Raw genomic sequence first — 27,982 nt, 5'->3', positions numbered from 1 at the left:
AATAAAATTTAAATAATGGTAATTCTATTAAATTATATATTCATTTGCAGGCAGATTCTTTGCCAGCTGAGCCACAAAGGAAGCCCATATATTCATTTAAATAATGATACATTCATTTAATGGAACTGGTACTCAGATCTCAGTAAATATTGGTTAATGAATTGATTAAAAATTAGAAAAAATATACAACCGATTTTTGAAAACAATTTATTCCTCCATTTCCCATGTTTAGAAGTCCTTATGATCCCACAGTTCGTTCTGGAACAAACTATGGACTAATATATTATCCCTAACACTTCTTTTTAGGGAAAACCCTTAGGGGAGTTTCCTGGTGGTCAGGTGGTTCCAGTGATTAGGACTCTTAAGTTCTCACTGTGGGAGGGCTCAGGTTCACTCCCTGGTTGGAGAACTAAAATCCCCCAAGCCACTCAGCTTGGGCAAAACCAAACCAAACTAGAACAACCCCCTTTTATTTAGAAAGGCTGAAATGATTATATGCTAATTAGAACAGCTAGGTTGTATAAAAAATAACTTGAAAATTCCTTTTTGCTGTTCTCCAAGAGTTAGATTTCATTATACAGGCTTTGTTTTTTCTTCAGGTCCGGAAAAAAAATATACAACTAATTTTTAACAAATAATTTATTCCTCCCTTTCCCACGTTTAGAAGTCCTTATGATCCCTCAGTTCCTTCTGGAACAAACTTTTCTCTTCTCCAGCTAGCCCCAGTGGGTTCACCTTTACAAACTCCGGGACTAGGACAGAAAGTAATGCTTGAATGTTTCTTCACTACGACCTATACATTTTTATATTCACAGAAAGTGTGGCTGAATATATCCCACAGGTGACAAGGTTAAAATCTGGGGAGTGGAATTTGTAGGCCAAGTATCTTACTTAAACAGTTTTGTACTCTGAAATGAATTTTAAACTTCTGTAATACAAAACTTAAAAAAGAAAAATAGGAAAACAATATGAAGGAGATTCTAAATGCCAAATGAGTAAATAATAGAGATAATTATGGACTGTAGAAATTCAGTTTGGCTGGGATGACCAAAAAGGCTTTCCAGGATAAAACAGAGCATCAGAGATGTTTTGAGGCTCAAGTTTTCCACAGAGAAAAACAAAAGCAGGAGAATGCTTGTTGTCTTTGGAGGACAAAGATAATCTGCAATAGCAGGCATTAAATTTGGCAATGAGGCGCCAGCGTGGGTCTCTGAGTATCTCAGAGCCGACGATAATGTGGTGTTTTAAGATTAAATTTGTGCCTGGCGTGCTGCAGTCCATGGGGTCGCAAAGAGTCGGACAAGAGTGGGCAACTGAACAAAATTAAACTTAAATTACCCTGCCGCAGTGTAGCAGGTGAGATTTAGCTCTTGGAGTGCGGGTGCCCACGAGGGGGTGCTATTTCAAAACAGAGGCCCACTTGGACTAAGGCAAAAGGAACGAGCAGCAGGTAAAACGTCAAAGAGGGCGCTTCGACAGTTGGGCAGATTAAAAAAATTAAAAGATGAGCAAAAGGTAAATATCTCCTTCGCGCTCCGAAACTAGGTCCTCAAGCGCAACACAAAATCATGCATTACCGAATGCCTGTACCACGTGCCCCTCAGGCTCTGCTGAATGCGACTACTACTCCCAGGCTCCCTCGCGAGGCCAGTGCCGTCTTCCCGGGTGCAAATCGATATCACCGCTCAGTCTTCTGGGATTCGTAGTCTTGCATGGTCTCTCGGGAGTTGTAGTTCCCTTCCGACAATCGGCTGGGCGAGGCGGCGCCGGCGATTAGAGCTGCGCTGGGTGTTCAGGGGCCAAGATGGCGGCGCGCCGGGGACGGAGAGACGGAATCGCGCCGCCTGCGAGTGGGGGCCCTGGCCCCGACCCTGGAGGTGGAGTGCGCAGCACCGGTTGGGGGAGTCGGAGCCAAGCACCATATGGCACCGTGGGCGCTGTGAGTGGCGGGGAGCAGGTAAGAGACTAGCGGGCGGCCCGCGGCTGGCTGCAAAGCGGCGTGTGCCGGGCGGTGACACGTGGACGCCACAGGAAAGGGAAGAAGCGTTCGGGAGTCGATGCCGGGTGGCTGCGCGAGACAGGTTGGACCGAGCGGGTCTGGGTCGTTTGCTGGGGGATATGCTGGCAGAAGCAGGGTCCTTATGGCCATTGCTCCGGAACGCTGGAGGGGCAGAGCCGGGTGTCGGAAACCTGGCGCATATATGTGGTGGTGATCAGGCATTCAGACTTAAGTAATAGCGTAAGACCTTCCTCTAAGGATGATGAGTGGGGGGTGCTTCTAGCCCCGCGCCGCAGTGCCTTTTCGGAGCCACGTGGGGTGGGGGGAGTGATTTTCCCGGGAGAACTTGTCTGCTTCCCCTCCCCCTCTAGGCGGCCCCGGCACCCACGTGGGTTGGGCCGGGGGCGGGGGGGCCGCGGGTCCACGTGGGGGCGGGGAGGGAATGTCCACGTGGCTCCCGCTCCAGGCTACCCGGCACCTGGTTTCGGCGCTGGAGCCGCACTGCCGGGAACTGGGTGTGTCTCAGCCGGTCCCGCCATCTCCGATCCGCGCGGGGGGCCCCTGACTTGGAAGGAAGGTTGGGGCTGCTGGAATCAACTTTGCTCAGAACCTTGAAGGAGTTTTTTCCTTCTGCTTTGGCCCGCTTCGCCTCTCTACGACGGATGGTGAAGGACTTTCCAGATGTGCGTGTAGTCCTGCTGATGGCGGAGTGTGTTGGGAAGGGTAGAGAGCTGAGGTTGAAGGGCTGTGGAGTGAGCTAGTGGCGGCTTCTGTCCGACCGGCTTGGGGTGGCTTATGAGTCACAGGCGCTGGCGTTTTGTTTGCTTGTAGTCCTGCCTCCTAATTCAAGGGGTATGGGAGGTATCAACATTTACATGGGGCAGGCTTAGGTAAGGAAAGGGAATCCTCTCTTCCTCGCTTTTCCTCCACATCTCTGGAGAAGGCAGCTAAGGCCTGTTCCTGTGAATTGATATATAAATTGAGATGGTTTGTGTTTAAGCTTTTCTGGAATTTTTTCTGGGGATGACAAAAGTTGGAGGCGATTTGAGAACTCTTCAACACTAGTTGAACGTTTATTGAGTGGGGGGAAATTCTGTCATAATCTTTTTTTCTTGGTCTTCAGTTATTCTTACTTTAAAGTGTTATCGTCGTACTCCTCAACAGGGCTTCTTAAAAGCTCCCACCCAGAGTGGAGGTGGGCAACACTTAGTTTGGACTGTTATCTCTCTTAAGCAATTAAGCTGAGTCCTTGAAATCCTTTTTTTTTTCGGTTTCTAGGTGGGAGTTGGGCTGCAGGCTGTCGGGTAATATCAGTTCTAGCAGAGCAATTCAGGCCTTGGAGGGGGAAGATGGCTTCTGGGGCTCTTAACTTGGAAGCTGCCCACCTCCTCTTCTCTTATTTTCTCAGAGGCCACATGCTGTGGGGCTGGTGCTGCCCACCCCAACCCTTTGGGGGAGAGGCAGGAAGGATCCATGATCCAGCTATAATCCAGGTTAGGTTGTTTAGAATTGGAGAAGGTCTCACGGAGAGATTGTTCACCACAGATACACACAAAGATGAGTATGTGGAAGCTAGTCCAGTTAGCCAGGTACTGAGATTCCATTATGTTCAAACATGGGATATTGTGGTAAATCACACATGGCCCCTGTCCTCCAGAATCCTATGTCTTTATCATGTTAGACAATAAATGATGATGAGTGAGACAAAAGGAAAGTGCAGCATATTATATAATCAGCAGTAGTAATTTACCTTGCAGGGTCTGGGAAGAGACATTTTAAAGTGAGACTATGGGGGAAGGGGAAGGAGGAGGTTTCCTCAGAGGGAATAGTGGGTGAAGGCCTTGAGCGGGGAGAGAACATGGCTTATTGGAGAAACCTGTATGGCTGGTGTGGCCAGAGAGAGTGGTTAGAGAAGACATCCGGGAGGAGTCTGGTGGGGGATACCAGGACCACTGTAATCCATTTAAGGACTTAAACCTAATGTTGAGAACAGGAAAATACCCTTGGAGGGGACTAGGGAGGGTCTCCAGAGGTGATCAAATGTGTATTTTCAAGTTTGTAGCTGATTTTGAACCCTGCAGGGACAGGCTGACTGGGAAAACCAGTTGGGGGGGTTATTAAAGTTAGAGATGCTGGTGGCTAACACTCTTAGCCTTAGCTTAGCCCCTCCATGATCCTTGGTACTCTGGGAGCTGTGCTGTTTGGGGGTTGGGGGGAGGGATGGGTGAGGTCAGATGAAGAGGGGGTTCTCTGACTGGGTTTCCAGTACCTGTCAGATGGAAGTGGTGATGAGTGGTTCATAAAGCTGGGGCATCATCTTGGGATTCCAGCCTAATGGCTGGGTCAGGTAGGTGGCAAGGCAAGTTGAGGTGCAGCCTTTTTGTGCACCTAGAAGTGTTTGCTGAGGCAGGTGCTATTCAGGTGCTATTTATAATTATAGGATTGTGAAGGCCTGGGAGGAGTGAGTGCCTAAAACCTGCCACCTTTCTCTTCATCTTTAGGAGGCCTGGCCTCTTAAAAGTGTCCCCAGGTATCCTCTCCTCTCATTGGGCATTGTAACTCCTTGGCTTGATTGGGAAGGTGCATCCCACCTGTTGCTTTTTTTCTTTTGGAAGAGGTACAGAGTTTCCCTTTGCTGTGAGAGGAGAGGGGAGACTGGCTTGTCCATGTTTGTTCCTCTTCTCCGGCCTTTGCATCATCTATAGTTCTTCTAGGGAAGATACCTCTACCTCTGGCCTCCCCAGCCCTTCCAGGCACTTCTAGCCCTGCCCACACCGACACTCTTTGACAGGCCTGGGCGGGCGGCTCCCTGCCTGACAAGGCTGAAGATGTTGTTCCTTCTCAGGGAAGAGATGGGGTGGGGCTTGCCCGTCCATAGAATCAAGTTTTCTCTTCTTTTGCTCTGACTGGGCAGAGAAGAGGCTTTTCCCTTGCAACTACCTTTGAGAGGTTGGGTGGCACACTATAGTGCCTTCAGCACAGAAATTGGAAATAAATGTGTCTGTCACTTATGGTGGTTGAGACTGGGATTTGAGCTAAGCAGAGAACAGAGGCGTAAGTGGGATTTGAGGGAGGTAAGCTGGTTGTCACTGGAATCGCCAGCTCCCTGACCTCCTGCCCTTCGGTGTGTTCCTCAGAATGTCTGTCTTCATCATTGCTGGCAGATGACTCTTCTGAACAATCTTGGTCTTTTTGATCTTTTTACTCCCCAATTTATCAATTTCGAGGGCTCCGAGTATGTCTAGATGGAGTCTAAACTTTTTTTTTGCCCAGCAAGTCTAGAGGCGTGGCTGTAGTGGGGCTCCTGCTGAGTCCAAGGCCACTGGCGGAGGGCTGGGCACCTGGTTTACAGAGTGTGTCAATAGCTGCCCAGGGGGCCTTTCTAACCTTATCCTTTTTTGCCCCAGGCGCTGCTGCACGAGGAGGGTGATGATTCTGGCTTTGTCAGTCTGTCTCGGCTGGGCCCCTGTTTGAGGGACAAGGACCTGGAGATGGAGGAGTTGATACTGCAGGATGGGGCGCTGCTGGGGACCATGCACAGCTATATGGATGCCTCCCTCATCTCCCTCATTGAAGATTTTGGTAGCCTTGGAGAGGTGAGCTGGGGCTGTGGCTTCCAGAACCTTGGTTCCCAGGTACTCAACCTGAGTCTTTGAAGTGTTTTTTTTATTTCTAGGTGAGACTTGGGCTGTGTCCCATGTAAAAGTATACCCTGGCAGACCTGATATAGTCCATAGCCTTTCTCCCTGCCTGGGCCCCTGACTTACATGTCCAGAGGGTTCTAATCTTTGTCTTGAATCCAGTTCCAGCTTAGTCAAGGGCTGTCTGCTGAGCATCCCACATCTTAACTGAGAGTGGAGAGGGTATGAAACAAACTCAAGACTCAATTTTGACAGGTCTCTGTTGATACTAGAGAGGTGGTGGATGGTAGTAAATGAGATTGGAACCCATGCCCCCTGGTACTCGTGTCTCTTTCTGGCAAATTGAGCTGAATTGAGTCCAGGAGAGGGATTCTCTTGGCATCTAGTCCTTCTCAGTGGCTTGGTTAGGATGGTGGTGGTACCTTCCTATTGTCTTTCCTGAACAGAGCAGATTATCTCTGGAGGACCAGAATGAAGTGTCACTGCTCACAGCTCTGACGGAGATCTTGGACAATGCAGATTCTGAGAACCTATCTCCATTTGATAGCATTCCTGACTCGGAGCTGCTCGTGTCACCTCGGGAGGGCTCCTCTGTAAGTGTGGGACAGAGGTGTGTGGATGGTGCAAAGGTTAGAACCACATCCGTGGGCCTACTCATAAAAGTTCTGAAACACAGACTCATCTCAGGTCTTCTTCTCCCTTTTAGCTGCACAGGTTGCTCAGCCTCTCTCGGACACCCCCAGAACGTGACCTCATCACTGCAACTGACCCACTGGGGCCCAGCACAGGCAGTAGTAGAGTAAGTGGGGTAAGCCTGCCCTAGGGAGCCTCATAGACTCCCGGGGGGGGAGGAATATGTGGGGACAGGCCTGGAAAAATATATTCCTGGAGAAAATGCCTATGTCTTGTTTTCTATCCTGTAGGTTGAGATGGCGCTCGCAGATCCCCCTTGGGACTTCTCTCCACCTTCCTTCTTGGAGACCTCCTCCCCTAAGCTTCCTAGTTGGAGACCCCCAAGGTCAAGAACCCGCTGGGGCCAGTCCCCTCCTCCCCAGCAGCGTAGTGATGGGGAGGAAGAGGAGGAGCTGGCTGGCTTCAGCAGTGAGATGCTTGCTGGGGAGCTTAACAACTCTGTGAGCAGCATCCCAGACTTCCCCATGCACCTAGCCTGTCCTGAGGAGGAAGAGAAAACAGCAGCAGCAGCAGAGATGGCAGTACAGGCAGCTGGAGACGAGAGCATCTCCTCCTTGAGTGAGCTGGTGCGGGCCATGCACCCGTACTGCCTGCCCAACCTCACCCACCTGACAGCGCTCGAGGATGAGCTTCAGGAGCAGCCAGATGACTTGACACTGCCTGAGGATTGTGTGGTGCTGGAGATTGTGGGTCAGGCGGCCACAGCTGGCAATGACCTGGAGATCCCAGTTGTGGTGCGACAGATCCCTGCTGGCCCCCAGCCTGTGCTCCTGGATGACACACTAGAGGTCAGTCCGGCCTTGCAGCTGCTCATGCCACCACTAGAGGTGGAGACAGAGGTTGCTGTTCCCAAGGAAACCCTCTGCCCTAAGGATGAGGGCTTGTCACTGGACTCAAAGGAAAAGTTGGAGTCAGCCTCCATGTTGGAGCCCAGGGAGGTCATGGAGCCGGTGGCACCCAAGGGGCCTCAGAACCCACCAGCCAACACAATGCTAAGTTCCCAGAGGGCTCGAAAGGGCAGGAGGAAGAAGAGCAAGGAGCAGCCAGCTGCCTGTGCAGAGGGCTACACCAGGAGGCTGAGGTCGGCCTCTCGTGGGCAGTCTACAGCTGTTCCAGAGGTGACCTCTCAAGGAGGCAGCCTGCCTCAGGAGGACCTTCAAAGAGAGATTGGGCCTCCCCATGGTAGAGGGAAGCCCCGAGCTTGGGCTCGGGCCTGGGCAGCTGCCTTGGAGAAGCCCAGCTCTGTGAACTTGGAGAGCAGTACTGAGCAAGCTAGTCCTGCTAAAGAAGATCCTGTAGACCTCTGCCCCAGCCTGGTTGACCCTATCCAAGCCAACCCTGTTTCAACGCATCTCTCACTGGTCAACTCTGCTCAAGCTGACCCCATGCCACTTGACTCTGTTGAAGCTGATTCCACTGTAGTTGACCCTGGTCCCATTGCGACTGACACTGAACCTGTTGACCCTGTGCTAACTAACCTTGCTTCAGCGAACTCAGAGCTGGTTGACCCTCTCCCAGCTGATGCAGTCCTGGCTGACTCAGCAGCAGCTGACCCTGCAGTGGTTGTTCCCATCTCAGACGACTTGTCTCCAGTTGACCCTGTCCTGGTCAAGTCAGTACAGGTTGACTCTGTTCCCAATGACCTGTCTCCAGTTGACCCTGTACTGGTTAAGTCTAGGCCAACTGATCCCAGACGTGGTGCAGTATCCTCAGCCCAGAGGAATCCAGGTGGCCAGCTCCTCCTGGAATCAGAGTCCTCAGAACCCCCAAAGGACAACAGTCCTGAAGTCAGGGAGGTTGTAGGTCCTCTGAAGGGAGAAACTGGTACCAGTACCACAACCCAGGAAGTCAGGCCTCGGCCTCTTAGCCTATCTGAGTACCGGCGACGAAGGCAGCAGCGCCAGCCAGGGGCCGAAGAGAGGACCCTTCAGCCTCCTGCTGGGAAGTGGCCCAGCCTCCCAGAAACTCCCACAGGGCTGGCAGACATCCCTTGTCTTGTCATCCCTCCAGCCCCAGCCAAGAAGACAGCTCCGCAGAGAAGTCCTGAGGCTCCTCCTGAGGCTTGCTTTGGGTCTGTGGGCCCCAGCCCTGCCTCTCCTAGTCCTGAGCCACCTGTGAGCAAACCTATGGCCTCAGCTCCTACTGAGCAGGTGCCATCCCAAGAGAAGCTGCTGCCAGCAAGACTGCCACCTCCTGCTGTGCAGCCCATGCCCCCCACAATGCCCACTGCTCTGCCTTTTCCAGCTGGTGGGCTGGGCATGACTCCTGTGTTGCCCCTTCCCACAAATGGGCAAGCTGTGCCCAATCTGCCTCCACCACCCTTGCAGCCTCCTAATGTTCCGATATCTCTGGGGCCAGTGCCACCTGATCCCTATACTCACTATGCCCCTGTGCCACCCTGGCCTTGTTATCCTCCTGTGTCTCCTTCTGGCTATCCTTGCCTGCCCCCCCCACCAACGGTGCCCCTAGTGTCTGGTACTCCAGGTGCCTATGCTGTGCCCCCCACTTGCAATGTGCCTTGGGTACCTCCTCCTGCCCCAGTCCCACCGTATAATTCCAACTGTACCTACGGGCCCTTGGGATGGGGCCCAGGGCTGCAACACCCTCCGTTCTGGCCTGCTGTTCCCCCACCTCCTTTGCCACTAACCTCAGTTGGAAGAGTTGTCCCCCCACCCAAGGTGGAGCCTGGTGGCATCCCAGCTGGCTCTCCTGAAAGTGTGCCAGCTGTGCCGATGGCTCCTCCCCTCAGTCTTGGGGCAGCTGGCCAGGGAGCTCCACAGACAGAGCCCATCCAGGTGGAGGTCAAGCCAGTGCCTGCATCTCCCCATCTGAAACACAAGGCGTCCTCCCCAGTGCACAGCCCTCGGATCAAGGCTCCACCGTGTGCGTCTGCTGAGAATGTGGCTATTGAGGAGCCTGCATCAGAGAGGCTAAAGCCTGAGCCACAGGAGACTAGGCCCAAGGAGAAACCACCCTCTCCTGTTGCCAAGGCTGTTCCCACACCGGCACCAAGGCAGGGTGCTACCACCAAACTGCCTGCTGTCCACCCAGCCCGTCTAAGGAAACTGTCCTTTCTACCTACCCCTCGTACCCAGGGTCCTGAGGCCGTGGTGCAGGCTTTCATCAGTGAGATTGGTGAGTGCCACACAGTTCAGTTGTTGTGAAGAATGGCGTGAGAATTGTGTGAGGAGTGTCCTCCGTAAAACAGGAGAAGCCTCCATGGGGCTGACCTTTGTTAGAATCCTTGAGAGAGAGAAGTCTGGTTGGTTTGATTCTCTTTCTCAGGGAGTGTTACTCCCCTGGTTTACTTATCACAGTGTACAGGGGGCGCATAGGGAGAGAAGCAAGGTGTTTTGGAACTTTTGGGACCAGTGTGCTCAGTGGATAGGGGCAGGTCTCCAATCCTGTGTTGTGTGCTTCTGCAGGAATTGAGGCGTCGGACCTGTCCAGTCTGCTGGAGCAATTTGAGAAATCAGAAGGTGAGGAAACCCTTTCTGTTGATGTTTCTTTTGGGCCCAGCCCTGTAGTTGCTTAAACTGGGAGGAGGGAGAAGGGGAGTCTGCCACTAGAGTGGCCCCCTAATTGGAATGGGAAGACAATTCCATTGATGCAATCCAAGCCAGGGAGAGGGTACAGCATGACAAGAACTATAAAGAGTGGATGGATGGGGAGATCCAAGTGAATTGGGGACATTTTTCTAGAGGGAAGTAGTTCTCCAGCTGAGCCTTGGAAGACAGGAATTCAGAGAGCCTGCATGTGGTGAATAAAGGCAGAGGTGCGGGAAAGGTCACATATGGTGTGTTTGAAAGGCAATGGCTAGTTCAGCTTCTCAGTACAAGTGTGGATCTAGGTGCTGTGGAGGATGCTGTGTCATGTTCTCAAGGAGCTTATGATCTAACTGGGGAGAGGAATCTGCAGAAATGACTCCTGAATTGACAATAGGTATCTGTAGTACAAGGCAAAGTACAAGTGTAGATCAAGAGTAGCTTATAAAACTAGCAAGTTAATCAGGTGGATTATATAGAACCTGGAATGCTAGATTTAGGAGTTGGGACTCGGTCTCTGATTCGGTGGAGTGTGTGCTTGTTCTTAAGCAGAAGAGACATAATTAAAAATAGTTGTTGGGTACCCACTGGAGGAGAATAGATTTCTTTGGGGAGACCCCAATGGAGTATGTAGGCAAAATGGATTTTCCTCCTTTGTGTCTTAAAGCCAGCGGTTCTGTGCCTCCTCAGTATGGAACGTCTGGTTGGGCTTTTAACTAGTATGGTTTCTTTGCAGCCAAAAAGGAGTGCCCTCCCCCGGCTCCTGCTGACAGCCTGGCTGTAGGAAACTCAGGGTAAGTATGGGGATGTGAGTGAGTTACCCTACAGCTGTTGGTCAGCAGCCGGCCGGCGCTCCAGGACTGTCAACTGGATGCCTCTGTTAAGGGACATTTAGTCAGCTCTAAAGTCTACCTGTTCCCCACCCCTGGCTCAGCCCATCACTACTGAGCATTGTCTTGGGTGATACATAGGAGGATATATATGAACCATTCTCTGGCTGATTCCAGTCTGGGGTTTCAAATGGTGATGCCTTTTATGTTCTGGCGAGTTGTGTTTTGGGGGGTTTCTTTCGTTTATTTAACAGGCTTTAAGGTTGCTCAAAACACTGCTGATGGTGTAAGAAAAAAAGGGGGGAGGATGTTCATGGCTAGGGCTCCCTGATTGCTTGGAGGACACAGGTATCCTGGACCTCCTTGTTCCCCATTCTTCCAGTACCAAGAGGCCTTTTTTTTTCTTCATGATACCCCATCCTCTTCTGCCAAGCATATTTTCCTCCATATTGATTTTGGGTTGGTTTGAGCCGGGCACAAGAGGCTCCCGGCTTGGAGGAGGTGGGGGGTATCAAGGTCATAGTCAGCCTGCCTCCAGAAATTGGAGAGAGCTGAGATCCAACTTACATAAAGTTCAGTCACTAAAACCCTTTTTGTGCTGGAGGAGAATGATTGGGACAGTTTGTGCCCCCTATTCCTCTCTGCACGTCCCCCTTTCCTGTTGCTTCATGAGGAAAGCAGATGTTGAGGAGGCAATGAACCAGGCTTTCCCTTTTCCCCCCGCCAGCAGCGTTGACACTCCCCAGGAGAAGAGGCCCCTAGACCGGTTACAAGCCCCAGAACTGGCCAACGTGGCAGGTGGGTTCAGGGTGGGGAACTCTGCCTTTGATTAGTTTATGCAGCAAATGTTTGTAGAGCCCGCTCTGCAGCAAGTGTGTGTAGGTGTTGGGGATATGGAAATCTGATCGTCGTCCTTGAGGTTCTCACAGTCCAGGGGGCAGATATGTAAACAGATGAGCACGTCGAGTATCAGAGGTTGTGTGTCAAAGAAACCCGTTTGGTTTATAGTGGGGTCTGAAGAGGGACTATCAGAACAGGGTTATACAGAAGGTAATCCTCAAATCGGAGGCTTGAGAAAATCACTGACACCAGGGGCATTTGAGGTTGTTGGAACAGCTTGAGTGAACTGAAGAAACAGAGCTAGCCTGGTATCGGTATGTTTTGGGAAATGAGTGGTTCGTTTTGGCTGGAGTGTAGTGGCTGATCAGGGTGGTGGGCAGAGCTCGGAAGAGAGAAAGCTGGAGTGTTAAGTAGGAGGCCAGGTTATGGGAACTTGGCCCTGTTAAGCTGGTTGGACTTTATATTGTACGTTGAAGAAGCAATTGAAAAAGTCTTACCAGTTTGGTTTTAGAGTGCTTCCTCCAGCGGGAATGTAGAAGACAGGTGGACAGGTGTGATGCCCAAGGTAGAAGATTATTAGATGATTACATGAGTTCAGGGAAAATGCAGCCTGGAAGTCAGTCAGTGCCGGGGGCAGGGGGTGAGTCTAAGAATGAAGAGGTGGAACAGACAGGACCTGGCCACCAGCTCGGTTTGGGCAATGAGAGGTTCAGGAGAACTCTAGCCAGTTGGGTTTCTGTTGCTGGTCTCCAAGATGGGGAGCTCATGGGAAGGAGCGGTTGTAACAGTGGGAGAGGTTGGGCTGCTGATCAGTGTTAGTACACTTTGTGAAATGAAGTGGGGTTCTCTGGAGCCTGTATACACAGTGTTTAGAAGTGTAGAATCGGATCTCATCCTGCTATCTCCATCCTCCCTCCCCTCACAGGGCTCACCCCTCCAGCTACCCCTCCCCATCAGTTATGGAAGCCCCTGGCTGCTGTCTCTCTGCTGGCCAAAGCCAAATCTCCTAAGTCCACCGCCCAGGAGGGAACCCTGAAGCCTGAAGGAGTTACAGAGGCCAAACATCCAGCTGCAGCCCGCCTCCACGAAGGGGTCCGTGGCCCTAGTCCAGTCCATGTGGGCTCTGGGGACCATGACTATTGTGTTCGGAGCAGGACCCCCCCAAAAAAGACGCCTGCCCTAGTCATTCCAGAGGTGGGCTCCCGATGGAACGTCAAACGCCATCAGGATATCACCATCAAGCCTGTCTTGTCCCTGGGCTCAGTCACCTCTGTGCCTCCAGGCACAGCTGCCTCCCAGAAGCCACTTGATCACAGGACTAGCAAAGAGCAGGCAGATCCCCAAACTCCTTGCCTTGCCCCGTCTGCCTTGCTGTCCCCTGAGGCCTCACCCTGCCGGAATGACATGAACACTAGGACTCTCCCTGATCCCTCAGCCAAGCAGCAGTCAGTGCGCTGTTATCGAAAAGCCTGCAGGTCAGCCAGCCCCCCAAGCCGGGGCTGGCAAGGCCGCCGTGGCCGCAGCAGCCGTTCTGTCAGCTCTGGGTCCACCCGGACCAGCGAAGCATCTTCCTCCTCATCCTCATCGTCGTCTTCCTCATCCCGATCCCGGTCCCGGTCCCGGTCCCTCTCCCCCCCACACAAGAGGTGGCGAAGGTGAGCTCTGATGGCCTGTTAGGTTCTCTCCACTTTCGAAGTTCTCTCCTCTGGCTTACTCTGAAAGCTTTTGCACATTGAGTTTGATGAACTTTCAGGCACAAAGGCTTTTCTATTTCTGTCTTTGGCTTTTGTCTTCTTCCCTTTCCCTGGATTTGAAGGAGGCAAGCTGTGAAAAGATAGCTTCTGTCCCCTGTTGGAGATTGGGATATCTCTGAGATCTCCTGCTTCCTAGAGACCTGCCTTGGGAGAGACCGTTAGGGTTTGGTCTTGACCATGTTGATTCCTTTGCACTGTATCAGTCCTTATTTCTTGTTTTTCCTGGTAGATGTGGGATGGTGGGCCTAGTGGGTTGTTAATGGCAAATAATCCTTTTAATCATCTGTTGAGGAAAGAGTCTGGTGTCCTTTGGGTGTCACTATGGCTTCATCTACTTTTGGGGAATACCTTTTTCTCTATAATAGACCCCAATTTTTCCACTTCGTCAGTGAAGAATTCTTGGTTTTTGGTGGTGAAGCTTATCTTCAGGTATGTCGTCTGTTACAGATCTAGCACAGTCACCTCCCCTTAATGCTATAATCATAGTACTCCTGTGAGACATGAGGGGAGCAGGATTCCAGAGACACGGGCCTGCCTGCCCTCCCACCTCTCCCTTACACCCGCCACCCCTCGGCTTGTTGTAATACCTAGGGCCCAGCACTTTATCTCTGAGTAGTATTTTTATTCTTTCTGACTTGTTAGGTATTCTATTTTTAATTGCATAATTGACAATAAATAAGATCAATGCCCAGATACTCTAGAACATGTAAAGTTCACGAGGTTCTCAGTTTGCTTTTCTTCTGCACCTCCTCTGCTTTTCTCTGCCTTTGGTCCTGAGCTTCCTGACAGGGAGGCAGGGCTGGGGCCAAGGTGAGGTAAATGGATGATATCTCCAATCCTCCATTTCTGTGTGATCTTTTGTTCTCTAGGTCCAGTTGCAGTTCTTCTGGACGTTCCCGAAGATGCTCTTCCTCTTCCTCCTCCTCATCTTCCTCCTCCTCTTCCTCATCCTCATCATCTAGTTCCCGAAGCCGATCCCGCTCTCCATCTCCTCGCCGGAGAAGTGACAGGAGGCGGCGGTGAGCATGTTTTCAGGGAGTTGGTGCATCTGGGGTGCAAGAGCCTATGAGTTGAGACTTGAGCTGTCTAATGTCTAGGGGGCTGACAGCACCTTTTTCTCTTGGCAGGTACAGTTCTTATCGTTCACACGACCATTACCAAAGGCAGAGAGTTCTGCAGAAGGAGCGTGCAATAGTGAGTAGAGGAACAGGTCCCAGGAGGAGAGGGCTTGTGCCTGAGCCATGACATGAGCTAACAGAGCCATCTGCAGCTATGGCTTCGGCTCATGGTGTGTCAATTTTCCTTGACCCAACATAGGAAGAGAGAAGAGTGGTCTTCATTGGGAAGATACCTGGCCGCATGACTCGGTCAGAGCTGAAACAGAGGTTCTCTGTTTTTGGGGAGATTGAGGAATGCACCATCCACTTCCGTGTCCAAGGGTGAGGTTGGGCCCTGTGCTCAGGATGTCCTTCCTGTCCTATTATCTGTCTCAGTGCTTTGTCTTTCCTGAATGCTCCAGTGTGCTGGGCAGTGTAGGACACCTTCATCTCTATAATCAGAGGGTTGGCTATTTGGGGAATGAGAAGAAGCTCTCCAGTCCCTGTACCCTAGGGAGCTGTCTCTTCTCCACGGCATGTGCCCAAATAGCCATCTCAGCTTCTGTCTCACCCTCCCCTCCAGTGACAACTATGGCTTCGTCACTTATCGGTATGCCGAGGAGGCATTTGCAGCCATTGAGAGCGGCCACAAGCTGAGGCAGGCGGATGAACAGCCCTTTGATCTCTGCTTTGGGGGCCGCAGGCAGTTCTGCAAGAGAAGCTATTCTGATCTTGGTGAGTGGAGGGAGGCCCTGAGCCTTTGGTATACTCCATCTCCTCCCTGGAAGAATCCCCAGCCTTTTGAGAGGCAGACTTGTCTTCCTCTGACACATGAAGGGCTCAAAGGGTGGGATGAGAGGAGAAATGGGGACTCTTCTGTCTTTTGACTTAAAATTCAGGAGATTTTAGCTCCATCCAGTATAGATATGAGAGGTAGCTGGCCATTTGAGACCCTGTGGTTGGGAGGTGTACTCAAAGAGACCTTGATGTTTGTCTCTCTCTACCTTTGTAGACTCCAACCGGGAAGACTTTGACCCTGCTCCTGTAAAGAGCAAATTTGATTCTCTTGACTTTGACACATTGTTGAAACAGGCCCAGAAGAACCTCAGGAGGTAACCCTGGGCCCTTGTCCCCCATCCCCTTTTCTTTGGAGGTGCCCAACCTCCTCCATTCCCCTCCCCCAGTCTAGGGGAGAGAGCTGCTAGCGAGGAGATGACTGTTTTCTAAAGAAATGGAAAAAAAGTGAAATAAAAATGTAATACATCAGATTTTAAGTGGTATTTGTTTTTTATAATAGGCTTTGAAACACATTAACTTGCATTCCTATGTAAGATGGATGGGGTTGAGGCAGACTAATAAACATGAACTAGAGAGAACTGCCAAGTGCTGTTGTGCTTTTTTCTATGGTGCTGGTGCCACAGAAGTCATGTTTCCTCTCTGAACCCAACAGGGACATTCTTACTTCCATTTGATTCCTAGGACCCCTCTTCAGTTAGGTGCAGAATCCTATTGGACTTGAAACTGCTCTTCAAGAGTCTTGTAGGTGAAATCAGTCATCTAGGGCAGTGCTTCTCAGACTTTGAAAGGGTAGCTAAATTTGGAGATCTTTTAAAAATGCAGATTCTGAGTTATGGGGTGGGCCTTGAGATTCTGCATTTCCAACAAGCGTGGTGCTATTGGTCTGGGAAGGAATTTGAATATCAGGGACCCAGAGGAAGTTCACACCTGTTGTAAATAAAGGTTTTTGAAACAGGCTTGTGTGTACCATTGCGTGAGCACAATGCTTGGCATTCAGCAGGTGCTCAGATGTTTAAAGAATGCATGCAGGTGAATAGACCTTTAGGAAAGAGGGACATACAGGAATTATACCAAGGACAGGGGAATGCCTATTTTGAGAAAGGCAAAGAAGTGTATCCTTTGAGAAAGTGAACCCTTACCTCCCTGAGGGGCATGAAGGAGAAATAGTCTAGGGCTAGTAGACAGGATTGTAGGGATTGCTATCTGCTAATGTGAACTGAAATATGGAGAACTTAAAATTAACTTAATAGGCCTGGGCATTGATAAATTTGAGTACTCATGACAGAGAGAGGCAGTTGAGGGGTTTTCTAGTTCTTCCACGGGGAGGATTCATAGTGTGGACTGTGACCCAGGAAGTAGAAGGGTTATTTTAAGGATTATCCGTTTGAAGAGATTGCTGCTGTCGCTCGGGTTTATTGCACATCCCCTTTTTCTCTTCATGAAGCTGACCTGAAGCTGTGTAAATAAGGGAGGGTAGAGTTGTCTCATGGGCAAGTCAAGATTGAGGTGGACAGTTTTGAAGATCAATACCTCACCACTACCACAGATAATCTGAAGGGCCCTCGGTAATGGAGTTGGGAGTGCAGAGGTTGGGGTGGTATTTTGAGAAAGGGCCTTCCAGGGTGTTGAAGTGAAGATGGAGAAGAATGGGAATCCACTGGCAGCGCGAATAGGGGACGGTGGGATATGTGACCAAGTTTAGAAAATTCAAGGTCAGCTCAGGCCCGCCGACCCACGCCTTACTCTGATATCTGAATGCTAGGGGTAACCGCTGCACTGAGAAAGGTGGCTCCAGCAGGAAGGCAAGGCGCGGGAAGTCCGAAGCTTTCCCGCCGCCACCAAAGGCGTGACCTCTGACGTAAGGGCTCCGCCTTCACAAAGCAGAACGGCGGGCTCCGCCTTTCCAAGATGGCGACACTCGTGGGACCGGAAAGCGTCCATGGATTTCGCCTTTACCCTGTCTCCGAGAGTGCGCCCGCCCCTTCCGGCGTGTCCCGCGCAGCGCGAGGACGTTGCGTGGGTCCGCCCCTAGCCCGCCTCTTCCGGTTTCTTGAGTCGTGTGCGTCCGCGACGGTAGTGACGCGTATTACCCGGAGGATGGCGGACGCCGGCTTACGCCGCGTGGTTCCCAGCGACCTGTATCCCCTCGTGCTCGGCTTTCTGCGAGATAACCAGCTCTCGAGCGTGGCCAATAAATTCGTCAAGGCAACAGGCGCTGTGAGTCCGGGGCTTGGATCATGGGCTGGGGTGGGATCACCACAGGGCTGCGGGCCCTGGCATGCGTAAGTCTGCAGGTAGGGAAGTGTGCGGGGTCCGCCAGACTAATGACTGCCAGGTCTTTGTGCCGAGCTCTCGGCGGTTGGTGGAAAGCCTGGAGTCTTGGCATCACTTCCACGAGGTCTGGCTACTTAGCGCTGAGTCTTGCTTTTTTCTGGTGAGAGGTGAGGCGGTGGCAGCGTGGGACCCTCGTGGCCTAGGTCACGTAGCTAGCAGAGTGCGACCGGGCGGGAGCGCCTGGTCCTACCGGAGGCATTAGAGGCTCCTGGTAGTGCCAAGCGTGACTTGAGTTTAACTCTCAAACGAATTTACCCAGGACTCAAATAGAATTGCTTTAGAAATAATGAAAACTGAAAAAAAAGTGAAAGTGTTAGTCGCTGAGTCGTGTCCGACTCTGCAGTCCCATGGAGAAGCTCACCAGGGTCCTCTCCGTGGAATTCTCCAGGAGAGAATCCTGGAGTGGGTAGCCTTTCCCTACTCCGGGGGATCTTCCAGACCCAGAGCTCTAATCGGGTCTCCCTCATGCGGGCAGATTCTTTACTGTCTGAGCCACGGGGAAGCCGTTAATGAAAGCTGGGATTTTTGTTACTAAAGAAAAAAATGAACGGGAGTAGAAGCAGGGTTGAGCATCAAGCAGTTGTGGAATTTCTGACTTCCTGCATCAGACAAGTGTAGGTTTGGGAACAGTCTCTGCCACTTTAAAAGTGTATGATCCAGGCAGCTTGCTTAATCTCTTTGAATCTGTTTCTACTTCTATGAGCATGTCATCATTCACTTTATAGGATTTTTGTGAGTTTTAATAACATAATATATGCAAAGTGGCAATACCAGTGCCTGGTGCTCAGAAAGCATCAATGAGTGGACGTTGTTATCTTGGTTATGGTACCTTAGGATGTTCTAAAAACAAATAAAAGGAAGATGACCAGGAATATGAAAGGTTTGGAATCTCCATCTCAAAGAGATCAGACAAGACTGCACAAGAAAACACCTTGAAGATAGAGTGGAGTGGTGAGGTAGTCCTTAAAAGTGAAAGTGTTAGTCACTCAGTGGTGTATGACTCTTTATGAGTCCATGGACTCTAGCCCGCCAGGCTCCTCTGTCCGTGGGATTCTCCAGGCAAGAATACCGGAGTGGGTTGCCATTCCCTTCTCCAGGGGATCTTTCCGACCCAGGGATCAAACCTGAGTCTCCTGCATTGCAGGCATATTCTTCACCATCTGAGCCACCAGGGAAGCTCATATGGTAGTCCTTAGTGGTCTTAGTCTTTGATTAAGAAGATAAGCTTGTTCTTTGTGGTAGAATCAGGTTACACAAGTTATAAGTCAGATCAGCCTCAAAGGGCTTCCTTAAGCTGAGACGGCCTGCCATATGTGATCTGATAGAGCTGCTTTCATATTGGAACTGTTTTGCATTGACTGTTAGAGGCTGCAGAGAGTGTTTCCACATCCGGCTGGATGGAATTGGGCCTTTCAAAAGAATCAGAAATCTTTTTTATGTGACAAAAGCTAATCTTTGTGGAGGGCATACTAAGGGCCAGATGCTAAGCCCCTTATGTGCATTATCTCATTCTCTCAACAACTTAGTGCTTTATAGTATTATCTATCTTAAAGGGAAGAAAAACAGTATTAGATCAAGTGATTTACTCAGGGTCACACATTACTAACCAGCAGAAGTAAGTTTCACATTTCATCTAACTTTGAGCCTGTACTCTCGTATATACTGTAATGCCTTGCCATTTTTTTTTGAACACCAACTCATAATTCATAAGCAGTGTAATTAACAGCTGAATGCAGTTCTGCACTGAATAATTAGCATGCTGCTGTTAAGTCACTTCAGTCCTGTCCGACTCTGTGCGACCCCAGAGACGGCAGCCCACCAGGCTCCCCCATCCCTGGGATTCTCCAGGCAAGAACACTGGAGTGGGTTGCTATTTCCTTCTCCAGTGCATGAAAGTGAAAAGTGAAAGTGAAGTCGCTCAGTCATGTCCTGCTTACTCTTCAAGACCCCACGGACTACAGCTCACCAGGTTCCTCTGTCCATGGGACTTTCCAGGCAAGAGTACTGGAGTGGGGTGCCATTGCCTTTTCCTGAATAATTAGCATAGATTTTTACTAATCTTCTCTTGATGGTTGATTTCCAGTGGTTTGGAATTATAAACCAGGTTGCAGCAAACATCTTCCTGTGTAGATATTTGTTTCATGGGTAAGGATAAATTCCTGGATAGTACACTGCTAGAATAAAGCAGTGTTTTTAATGGAATGCATGTTTTTAAAGGCTTTGATAAATAGGATTGATAGGCAGGGGAATAGATGATGCCAGAAACTACAGGAATAACCCAAGTTTTTGCTACCAAAAATTTGGAAATACATAAATAGAATATTTTTCTCCTAATTTATGCAAGTAGGAGAAACCTTCAGAGATGTAACATTTATATCAGATAGAGCAGACAAAATAAGTGACTTTTAATGAGAGAGTAACACAAAATTTGAACTCCCGTAGAATAACCAGGATAAAACTTTCTTACCCTGCTTTCTCTCTCTTTTCTCTTATAGACCCAGCAGGATGCCAACGCCTCTTCCCTCTTGGATATCTATAGTTTCTGGCTCAAGTAAGTCTTCTCTTTGCCAGTGTGGCAGTTTTCTCCCTGTGAGTAGGCTGGGTTGTATTCTTTGTTTTGAGAAGGTCCTGTTCCCCAGAAGTTAGCCTAATCTGCCTCAGCAGGTCCACCAAGGCTCCAAAGCGGAAGTTACAGGCAAATGGACCAGTGGCTAAGAAGAAGACTTCATCCAGTGACAGCAGTGACGACAGCAGTGAGGAGGAAAACCAGGCACCTCCAGCTAAGAAAGCTGGTAAGGCCCAGCAGGGAGTTGTGGTTCCAGGAAGAGGATTTGTAGTCTCCCAGTACTAAATTGCTGATTCTTACTGAGACCCGTATTTTTGTTCAGCTGTACCTGCCAAGCAGGCCAGTCTGCTTCAGCATCCTGGAAAGGCTGCAGTCAAAGCATCCGAGAGCAGCAGCAGCAGCAGTGAAGAATCCAGTGATGATGAAGAGGAAGAAGACAGAAAGAAAAAGCCTGTTGAGGTGCAGCTTTGGGGAGGAAAGGAATTGCTTAAGGGATTGGAAAGAAGAAGTCCAAAATCTTGGCTTTTAGCCTGGTGGTGCTGGTTATAAACAACAGATTATTACGAGGTCTTTCAGAGAGGTGGTAAAAATATGAGGTTTGGAAAGGATTTTGTAGGGTGAAAGTTGAACCCTGAATGTAGAGGAAATTCAGTCCATTCTGCATCCCTGACAGTATTGGGTTTCTCTGGGACACCGTCAAGGACTCCAAGAGTAAAAGATGTTTTGTGGACAGGTGCAGGGAGCTCTAAACAGGGAATGTCAGGAACAAGCCCTAAAAAAGGGAGCTTGCTTTTGTACCTTAAGATGTCCTTTGGGTGCCCTAAAACTCTTGCTGATTCCCCTGGCTTTTCTTACAGAAGGGAGTTAAGCCACAGGCCAAGACAGTCAAAGCTCCTCCTAAGAAGGCTGAGAGCTCTGATTCCGATTCTGACTCAAGCTCAGAGGATGAGGCACCAAAGAACCAGAAGCCAAAGACAACACCTGTGGCAGTGAAAACTCAGGCTAAAGCCCCAGCCAAACCAGGTATTGTTTTTGTTCCCAAGAGGCTAGGCTGGGGACCAGGTTGCTCTGGGGACTGGTGTGAAAATTCCTCATTCACCACAGGGATGAAATGGCACTGGTTATTGAACTAGGGGTATGGACTGGTGTCTTTTTTTTTTTAAATTAGGGACTAGTAACTACAGAAATGGCTTGCCTGGTGGCCCAGACAGTAAAGAATCTGCCTGCAGTACAGGAGACCCAGGTTCGATACCTGGGTCATGAAGATCCACTGGAGAAGGGAATAGCTACTGACTCCAGTAGACTTGCCTGAAGAATCCCCATGGATAGAGGAGCCTGGCGGGCTACAGTCCATGGGGTTGCAAAGAGTCAGACATGTCTGAGCAGCAACTAACACTTTCACTTTTTTCAACTATAGAAATAGTGGGCAATGAGGGAAGACATGTTTAAAAGACTTCAGAGGGCATATTCAAATGATTTGCATCATAAAATATTTTGGAAGACAGGTTTATTTCTGAACTTGGGCAGGAAATTTATCCTTTGATAATACCACAGTAATCCACAGCCTTCTCCTTTATGCTTGCTGCAAAGGTAAGAGCATTGACAGTGAAGAGCCTAAGCTACTCTTTCTTGTAAAAGAGCTCCATTTTGCAAAGGTACCGGGCAAACAGACTTAGACTTTGGATATTGCCTAAACTTGCCCCACTCTGCGCGAGCCAATCAGCCCTTAGATTAAACCTCCTGACTTTAAGTTCAAGAATTTGTGATTTACCTTGGAAGTAATGAGTTACATTTGTGATTTACCTTGGAAGTAATGATTTACCGTGGAAATGGGAACCAATCAGAACCCAACACCTAACCCTTCCACAGAAGGTAACCAATTAGAGGTCTCCCAACCCGGAAACTCCCGTTTTTCGAATTTTTTGCACGAGAATACCGTATATAAGCAATATAACCCAGAGTTCGGGGCTCCTCTCCTTAGCCGCTGCATCGGTAACGGTGGGAACCCCAGCTCGAGCTTGGTAATAAAAACTCTCTTGCCTTTGCATCGGATATCAGCTCCCTGGTGGTCATTGGGAGATTTTGAGACTTGGGCATAACAACAGACTCCTAAGTTCCAAGCTAATAGGAGGCTTTTATAGCCTTTTAATATCTTGATACTCCTTTTTTTTGATGTTTATTAGTTCATGTCTTTTTTTTTTTTTTTGAGAAATATTTATTTTATTTATTTGGCTGCACCATATCTTAGTTGGTGCATGTGGGATCTAGTTCCCTGACCGGGGATCAAACCCCCAGCTCCCTACATTGGGAGCATGGAATCTTAGCCACTGGACCACCAGGGAAGTCCCAGTTCATGTCTGTTTAAAAAATATTTTTCTTTCTTTATTTCCGGGTGTACTAGGTCCTTGCTGTGTATGGGCTTTCTGCAGTTGAGGTGAATGGAGGCTGCTCCCTCGTGGTGGTGTGCAGGCTTCTTACTCTGGTGGCTTCTCTTGTTGCAGAGCACAGGCTGTAGAGTATTGGGGCTTTAGTTGTGGCTCCCAGGATTAGTTGTCCCAGGGGATATGAGATCTTCCCAGAACAGGGATTGAACCTGTGTCTCCTGCATTGGTAGGTGGGTTTTTTTTTGTGTTTGTTTTTTACCACAGAGCCATGAGGGAAGGCTGGCAGGTGTATTCTTAGCCACTGGACCACCAGGGAAGTCCAGCTCATGTCTGTTTTCAGCGAGAATACAATTACCTGTCTTACAGTTTGTTGAAACAATACATATGTATGTCAGAGTGGTTGGCTGTAAAAACTTGAGCCCAGCTATCATCTGAAGGGTATTCACACCCACCTTATGGTATTTCAGACAGCCAGCTAGCTTAGTCTTCTTTCTCTTATGCTTGTTCTTGGGACTTACGTAAGAATTCTTCCTTTCTTAGTACCATCATGAAGTCCCAAAAGTAAGGTGAAATGTACACTCCTTTTGAATTTTATAGTCAAAGTACATCTGTGTTCTAGTTGCTTGCCAGCAAAGATCAATCTTTACTAGTCAGGAAGAATTCTTTTTTATCCTGGATTTTGGCCCTTCATTTTCTGTTGTAGCTGAGGGTTTGACTTCAAGAGTGATGGTCATTCTCCTCAGCATCTTCATGAAATTCTGCATCTTGGCGGCAGTGCTGCTGAAGGTGGCGGGTCCGAAAACTGTCTTTATACTCATGTTATTTCTATTTTCTTAGGTACATCACCTCGGCCAGCACCTAAAGTCGCCAATGGCAAAGCAGCTAGTAGCAGCAGCGGCAGCAGCAGCAGCAGTGATGATGACTCAGAGGAGGAAAAGGCAGTAGCCATCTCTAAGAAGGTATAGGCCTTAATTTCTACCAGGGAAGAGGGGACAAGAGGGTGGAAGTCCTCCATTTCCTGGCAGGATTGGTTGGGTCAACATTTTCCTGTGGTAATTGATTTTCTCTGTGTGATGCAGACCATACCTAAAAAGCAAGTTGTGGCTAAGGCCCCAGTGAAAATGGTTGCCGCACCTGCCCAAAAGAGTTCCAGCAGTGAGGACTCCTCCAGTGAGGAGGAGGAGGAGGAGCAGAAGAAAAAGCCCATGAAGAAAAAACCAGGTGACTGGACACGGGGAGTCAAGCTACCACTGACAAGGGCCCAAAGGCAGGAGGACCTCTGCAGTCACCACGTGGACCTTGGCCTGACAGCTGGCCTGTCCCAGAGAAAGGAGAAAGCCAAATGGCATGCCATCGTCCCTGCCCTAGTCTGTTAGGAGTGAGTCACTAATCTGAGCCCACCCTCAAGGGAAAGGGAATTAAGCTCCATTTCTAGAAGGAAGCGGTATCAAAAAATTTGTGTATATATTTTATCACACTGTCCCTTTTAAACAGGTCCGTATAGCTCAGTCCCCCCGCCTTCTGTTCCCCCACCCAAGAAGTCCCTGGGAACTCAGTCCCCCAAGAAAGCTGCAGAGAAGCAGCAGACTGGGGAGAGCAGCGAGGAGAGCAGCGATGAGTCTGGTGAGTCATCTCCTGAGTTGGGTCTGGGAGTGTGTGAGGAGTAGGGAAGGGAATGCTTCTCTTCCCTCCTGCTTTTCTCTGAAGCACCTCAGGGCTAATGCTCTGTACCGGTCTTTGCATCCTTATTGTTTTTGGCTGTGTCACATATCTTGCGGGGGTCTCAGTTCCCTGACCAGAGATTGAACCCCAGCCATGGAAGTGAGAGCCCAGAGTCCTACCCACTGGGCCACCAGAGAACTCCCTACACTTCTTTTTCCTGCCTCTGGTGGGACTCTGGACCCAGCCTAATGTCATTGCTTCTCTCAAGATTCAAGTTCTGAGGAAGAAAAGAAACCTCCAGCTAAGGCAGTCATCGCCAAGGCAGCTACTAAAGCAGCTCCAGCAAAGAAGGCAGCAGAGAGCTCTTCAGACAGCTCAGGTAAGGACGGTATAGTGTAGGAGGCCCTCGGGGCGATGGTAGCTCCGAGGACCCCCTTTAGCCTGATTCGGGGACCTATGCACTCTAACCTCCCTGTCTAGACTCCGACAGTTCTGAGGATGAAGCTCCTGCCAAGCAAGCTGGTACCACCAAGAATCCCTCAAGTAAGCCCGCTGCCACTCCCAAGCAGCCTGCAGCTAAGTTAGCTGCCACTCCCAAGCAGGCCGTGGGCAGTGGCCAGAAGCCTCTAACCAGAAAGGCTGACAGCAGCTCCAGTGAGGAGGAGAGCAGTTCTAGTGACGAGGAGGAGACGAAGAAGACTGTAGCCACCCCTAAGTCCAAGGCGACAGTCAAAGCAGCCCTGTCTTTGCCTGCCAAGCAGGCCTCTCAGGGTGCTGGGGGCAGCAGCTCCGATTCAGACAGCTCCAGCAGCGAGGAAGAGGAAGAAGAGAAGACACCTAAACCCCCAACTAAAAAGCCACGGAAGGAGGTGGGAGCTGTAGCCCCTTCCAAACCAGCCTCCGGGAAGAAAGCAAAGACCGAGAGCAGCAGCAGTTCTTCCTCTGATGACTCCAGTGAGGAGGAGGAGGAGAAACCCAAGGGCAAGGGCACGCCAAGACCGCAGGCCGCCAAGGCCAATGGCACCTCTGCACTGACTGCCCAGAATGGAAAAGCAGACAGGGGCAGCAATGAGGAGGAGGAGGAGAAGAAAAAGGTAGCAGTGGCAGTTGCTAAGCCAGGTCTGTATCCAAGAAACCTGCCTCCTGGGTTTGTCCCCTAAACAAGAATGGGCAGTACTGTAGAGGAATGGATTAGGGAGCCAAAGCCCCTGACCAGCTTCCAGTTAGTTGGAGGCCCTCGGTGTGGGAGCCTGGGAGGAGGGGACAGGAAACTGGTTTCCTGAGTCTGGCTTTCTGTTCTGTAGGTTCAGAAAAGAAGAAGAAGAAGAAGAATGAGGCTGCTAAGGAGGCAGAGACTCCTCCAGCAAAGAAGATAAAGCCTCAGACCCCCAACACATTTCCTAAAAGGAAGAAGGTAGGTTGTCTTGTTTTCCTCCCAGGAGCCAGCTTTTAGAGCAGACAAAAACTGCAGATCATCTGGACACCTCTTTTGCCTGGCCTGGCACGCACGCTCAAGTGTGTAGCTCAGGAGGGCCTTTTTGTTCCATGACTGCCCCATCCTGAGTTTCCTGCTCCATTCTTCCCCAGGGAGAACGAAGGGCATCCTCCCCATTCCGAAGGATCAGGGAAGAGGAGATCGAGGTGGATGCTCGAGTGGCAGACAATTCCTTTGACGCCAAGGTGAGGAGAACCAGGGGTCTTCACCATCCTTGAGGGGGTGGGGTGGGAGAGAGTACAGCGTTTGGTCCTGGTTGATAGGTTCTCTGGGTTTGAGTTGCCTGGAGCAAGAAGAAATGACAGGGCCCTGGGGTTGCTCTTCTGTGCTAACCACCTCTTTCTGCTTACCAGCGGGGTGCAGCTGGAGACTGGGGGGAGCGAGCCAATCAGGTTCTGAAGTTCACCAAAGGCAAATCCTTCCGGCACGAGAAAACCAAGAAGAAGCGGGGCAGCTACCGGGGAGGCTCCATCTCTGTCCAAGTCAACTCTGTTAAATTTGACAGTGAGTGACCGTGGGCTGTCTATGGCACAGCAAGGGTGATGATCTGAGCCCACTCACCGTCCTCAGTGGACCTGGGAATCCTAGGCTCTCTCAGGGGAGGGTCTTGGTGAAGAGAACAGTTTAGAATAGGTCTGAAGACTCTGCACTGTAATACCCTCTAAGGTCCTTTTTTGTGTTTGTGGTTTTGTACAGATTTGTTTTTTGAGTGTTGGGTAGCAAGGACAAAGAGTGTTCCTTTTTAAGAAGAATTTTAGTTGTCATTCCCTCCATGTTCTGTGAAAGTCTTCATACTGAGGAATTTGTATATTTCCTATTAAATCATTTCTTACTGATTTTTGTTGTGGTTTTCAGAGGTGGGTTCCCCCAGATTAAAATCTTAGCTATCTCCCAAGACTTGGTAAAGGTCACATGTAAGAATTTTTATAATTGGAGAACGCTGCCTGTGTGAGTGCTTGTGTCCACTTTTCATGCTTCCTACCCCTCAGAGCCCTGATGAAGGACAGTTAACATTAAGCATTGTTAATGTGTATATCTGTTAAGCATGAACTATGTACCTCCTCCATGGGGTCTAGGACTGAAATCTTCAGCCAGCATGGACTTACCTACTTTGAGGGATAAAAGTCATTGTTTTATTTCAGACAAAATTCTAATGTGTGAATGCCCTGGGGTCAGCCTGGATATTTTTTGTATTTTTATTATCACATAATGTTTGCAATATATGTTTATTAATTTAAAAGCATAAACTTTTTTACTGTTCAAAGATAATTTTTGATTGGCTTCTGAGGACTATATCTTCTCAGTTTTTTTACATTTTAAAGCACAAAATTTAATCTGAAAAGCACATATCACTTGGTATTTCTGTCTTGGTAGCATGGTGACACAAAATAGTTTGATTAACTTCTTACATGTTTGGGAGTCACTGATCAAGAAAGTGAAGGAAGAAATCTATACTGAAAATCCTCAGTAGGAATTAGGTTCCATTAGTCAGGTGAATTTATAGGTAACCTACGTATATGCTAATGGAGAGGAGAAGAACCTTTACAAAGCATTTTATCTAGTATTACTTGAGTTAGAGTGGTGTTGGGAGAGCATTCTAACAGGGTTATTGTGTCTTGTAGTTGATACATGGGAGCAACTCATATGCTCCCTTTAGAACCTCACTGTCAGTATCAGTGGAGGTAACAATAAAAAAAACCTGTGAGCATAGATACGGCTCTTGGGCCATGCAGGCTTTTTGTAGAACTGTAGGAGATTAATGTTGGCAGTGCTCAGCCAGAGCAAGTGAGGAGGAAAATTGAGTTCTCCAGTCTCTCCCAAGTTCTCTGGTGCTGGGCTGTCCCTGTGTTGGGAAAGTGTGCCGTAACTTTATAGATGAGGTGTAAGTTAAGATTAGCCTCCCTTTGTTTGGGTTCCAAGTAACCTGATAACCTGGTTTTCTGTGTAACTGCCGCTAGGAAGAAAGTATGCTGACATACGTATAAAGTCTGCATGGTGAAAGTTCTACATCTTAACTACAAAATAATAAACTGACTGGTTTATATGTGTTTTGGGAGTTTTACTAATGTGAATCCAAAGCCCTCCTACCTCCTACTCAGAACAACTTGGGTGCCAGTTAGAGGGCTAGAGTTCAGACCTGTGGAGGCTCACTGTGGACTGACTACCTTCCTGACTATACCTTGTGTCATGGTGTCTTGTTCAGGCTATAAGTCCAGTGTTTGGGTGGTCTAAAACTGCTGCTGCTGCTAAGTCACTTCAGTCGTGTCCGACTCTGTGTGACCCCAGAGATGGCAGCCCACCAGGCTCCCCCATCCCTGGGATTCTCCAGGCAAGAACACTGAGT

At 49.4% G+C, this 27,982-nt stretch overlaps 2 protein-coding genes across 7 annotated transcripts; both read left to right on the top strand.

Annotated features, from left to right (window-relative positions):
- On the top strand, positions 348-15,773 carry PPRC1 (peroxisome proliferator-activated receptor gamma, coactivator-related 1). Of its 5 annotated transcripts, none has more exons than XM_018041305.1 (14): positions 348-1,957; positions 5,407-5,595; positions 6,087-6,233; positions 6,347-6,439; positions 6,564-9,468; positions 9,759-9,812; positions 10,615-10,672; positions 11,439-11,506; positions 12,474-13,203; positions 14,172-14,321; positions 14,430-14,496; positions 14,620-14,741; positions 14,983-15,134; positions 15,412-15,773. In XM_018041305.1, the coding sequence occupies exons 1-14, from the start codon at positions 1,805-1,807 to the stop codon at positions 15,513-15,515; spliced, it is 4,992 nt and encodes a 1,663-aa protein (XP_017896794.1). In that variant the 5' UTR covers positions 348-1,804; the 3' UTR covers positions 15,516-15,773. The 5 variants fall into 5 exon arrangements, with proteins under 5 accessions (XP_017896794.1, XP_017896797.1, XP_013830578.2 ...); XM_013975124.2 differs by having other exon boundaries at positions 349-1,957; positions 11,436-11,506; XM_018041306.1 differs by lacking the exon at positions 348-1,957 and adding an exon at positions 1,966-2,081 and having other exon boundaries at positions 11,436-11,506.
- On the top strand, positions 17,240-27,686 carry NOLC1 (nucleolar and coiled-body phosphoprotein 1). 2 transcript variants are annotated; one of them, XM_005698355.2, is made up of 13 exons: positions 17,240-17,414; positions 20,027-20,082; positions 20,196-20,323; positions 20,420-20,556; positions 20,955-21,120; positions 23,319-23,440; positions 23,561-23,702; positions 23,976-24,104; positions 24,412-24,522; positions 24,624-25,262; positions 25,448-25,557; positions 25,731-25,823; positions 25,992-27,686. In XM_005698355.2, the coding sequence occupies exons 1-13, from the start codon at positions 17,295-17,297 to the stop codon at positions 26,148-26,150; spliced, it is 2,112 nt and encodes a 703-aa protein (XP_005698412.1). In that variant the 5' UTR covers positions 17,240-17,294; the 3' UTR covers positions 26,151-27,686. The 2 variants fall into 2 exon arrangements, with proteins under 2 accessions (XP_005698412.1, XP_005698411.1); XM_005698354.3 differs by having other exon boundaries at positions 20,193-20,323.

This window comes from Capra hircus, chromosome 26, assembly GCF_001704415.2.
Source record: "Capra hircus breed San Clemente chromosome 26, ASM170441v1, whole genome shotgun sequence".
NCBI classification, from domain to species: domain Eukaryota; kingdom Metazoa; phylum Chordata; class Mammalia; order Artiodactyla; family Bovidae; genus Capra; species Capra hircus.
The sequence above is the reverse complement of the archived record's forward strand: the minus strand, read 5'-3'. Positions and strand labels throughout refer to the sequence as shown.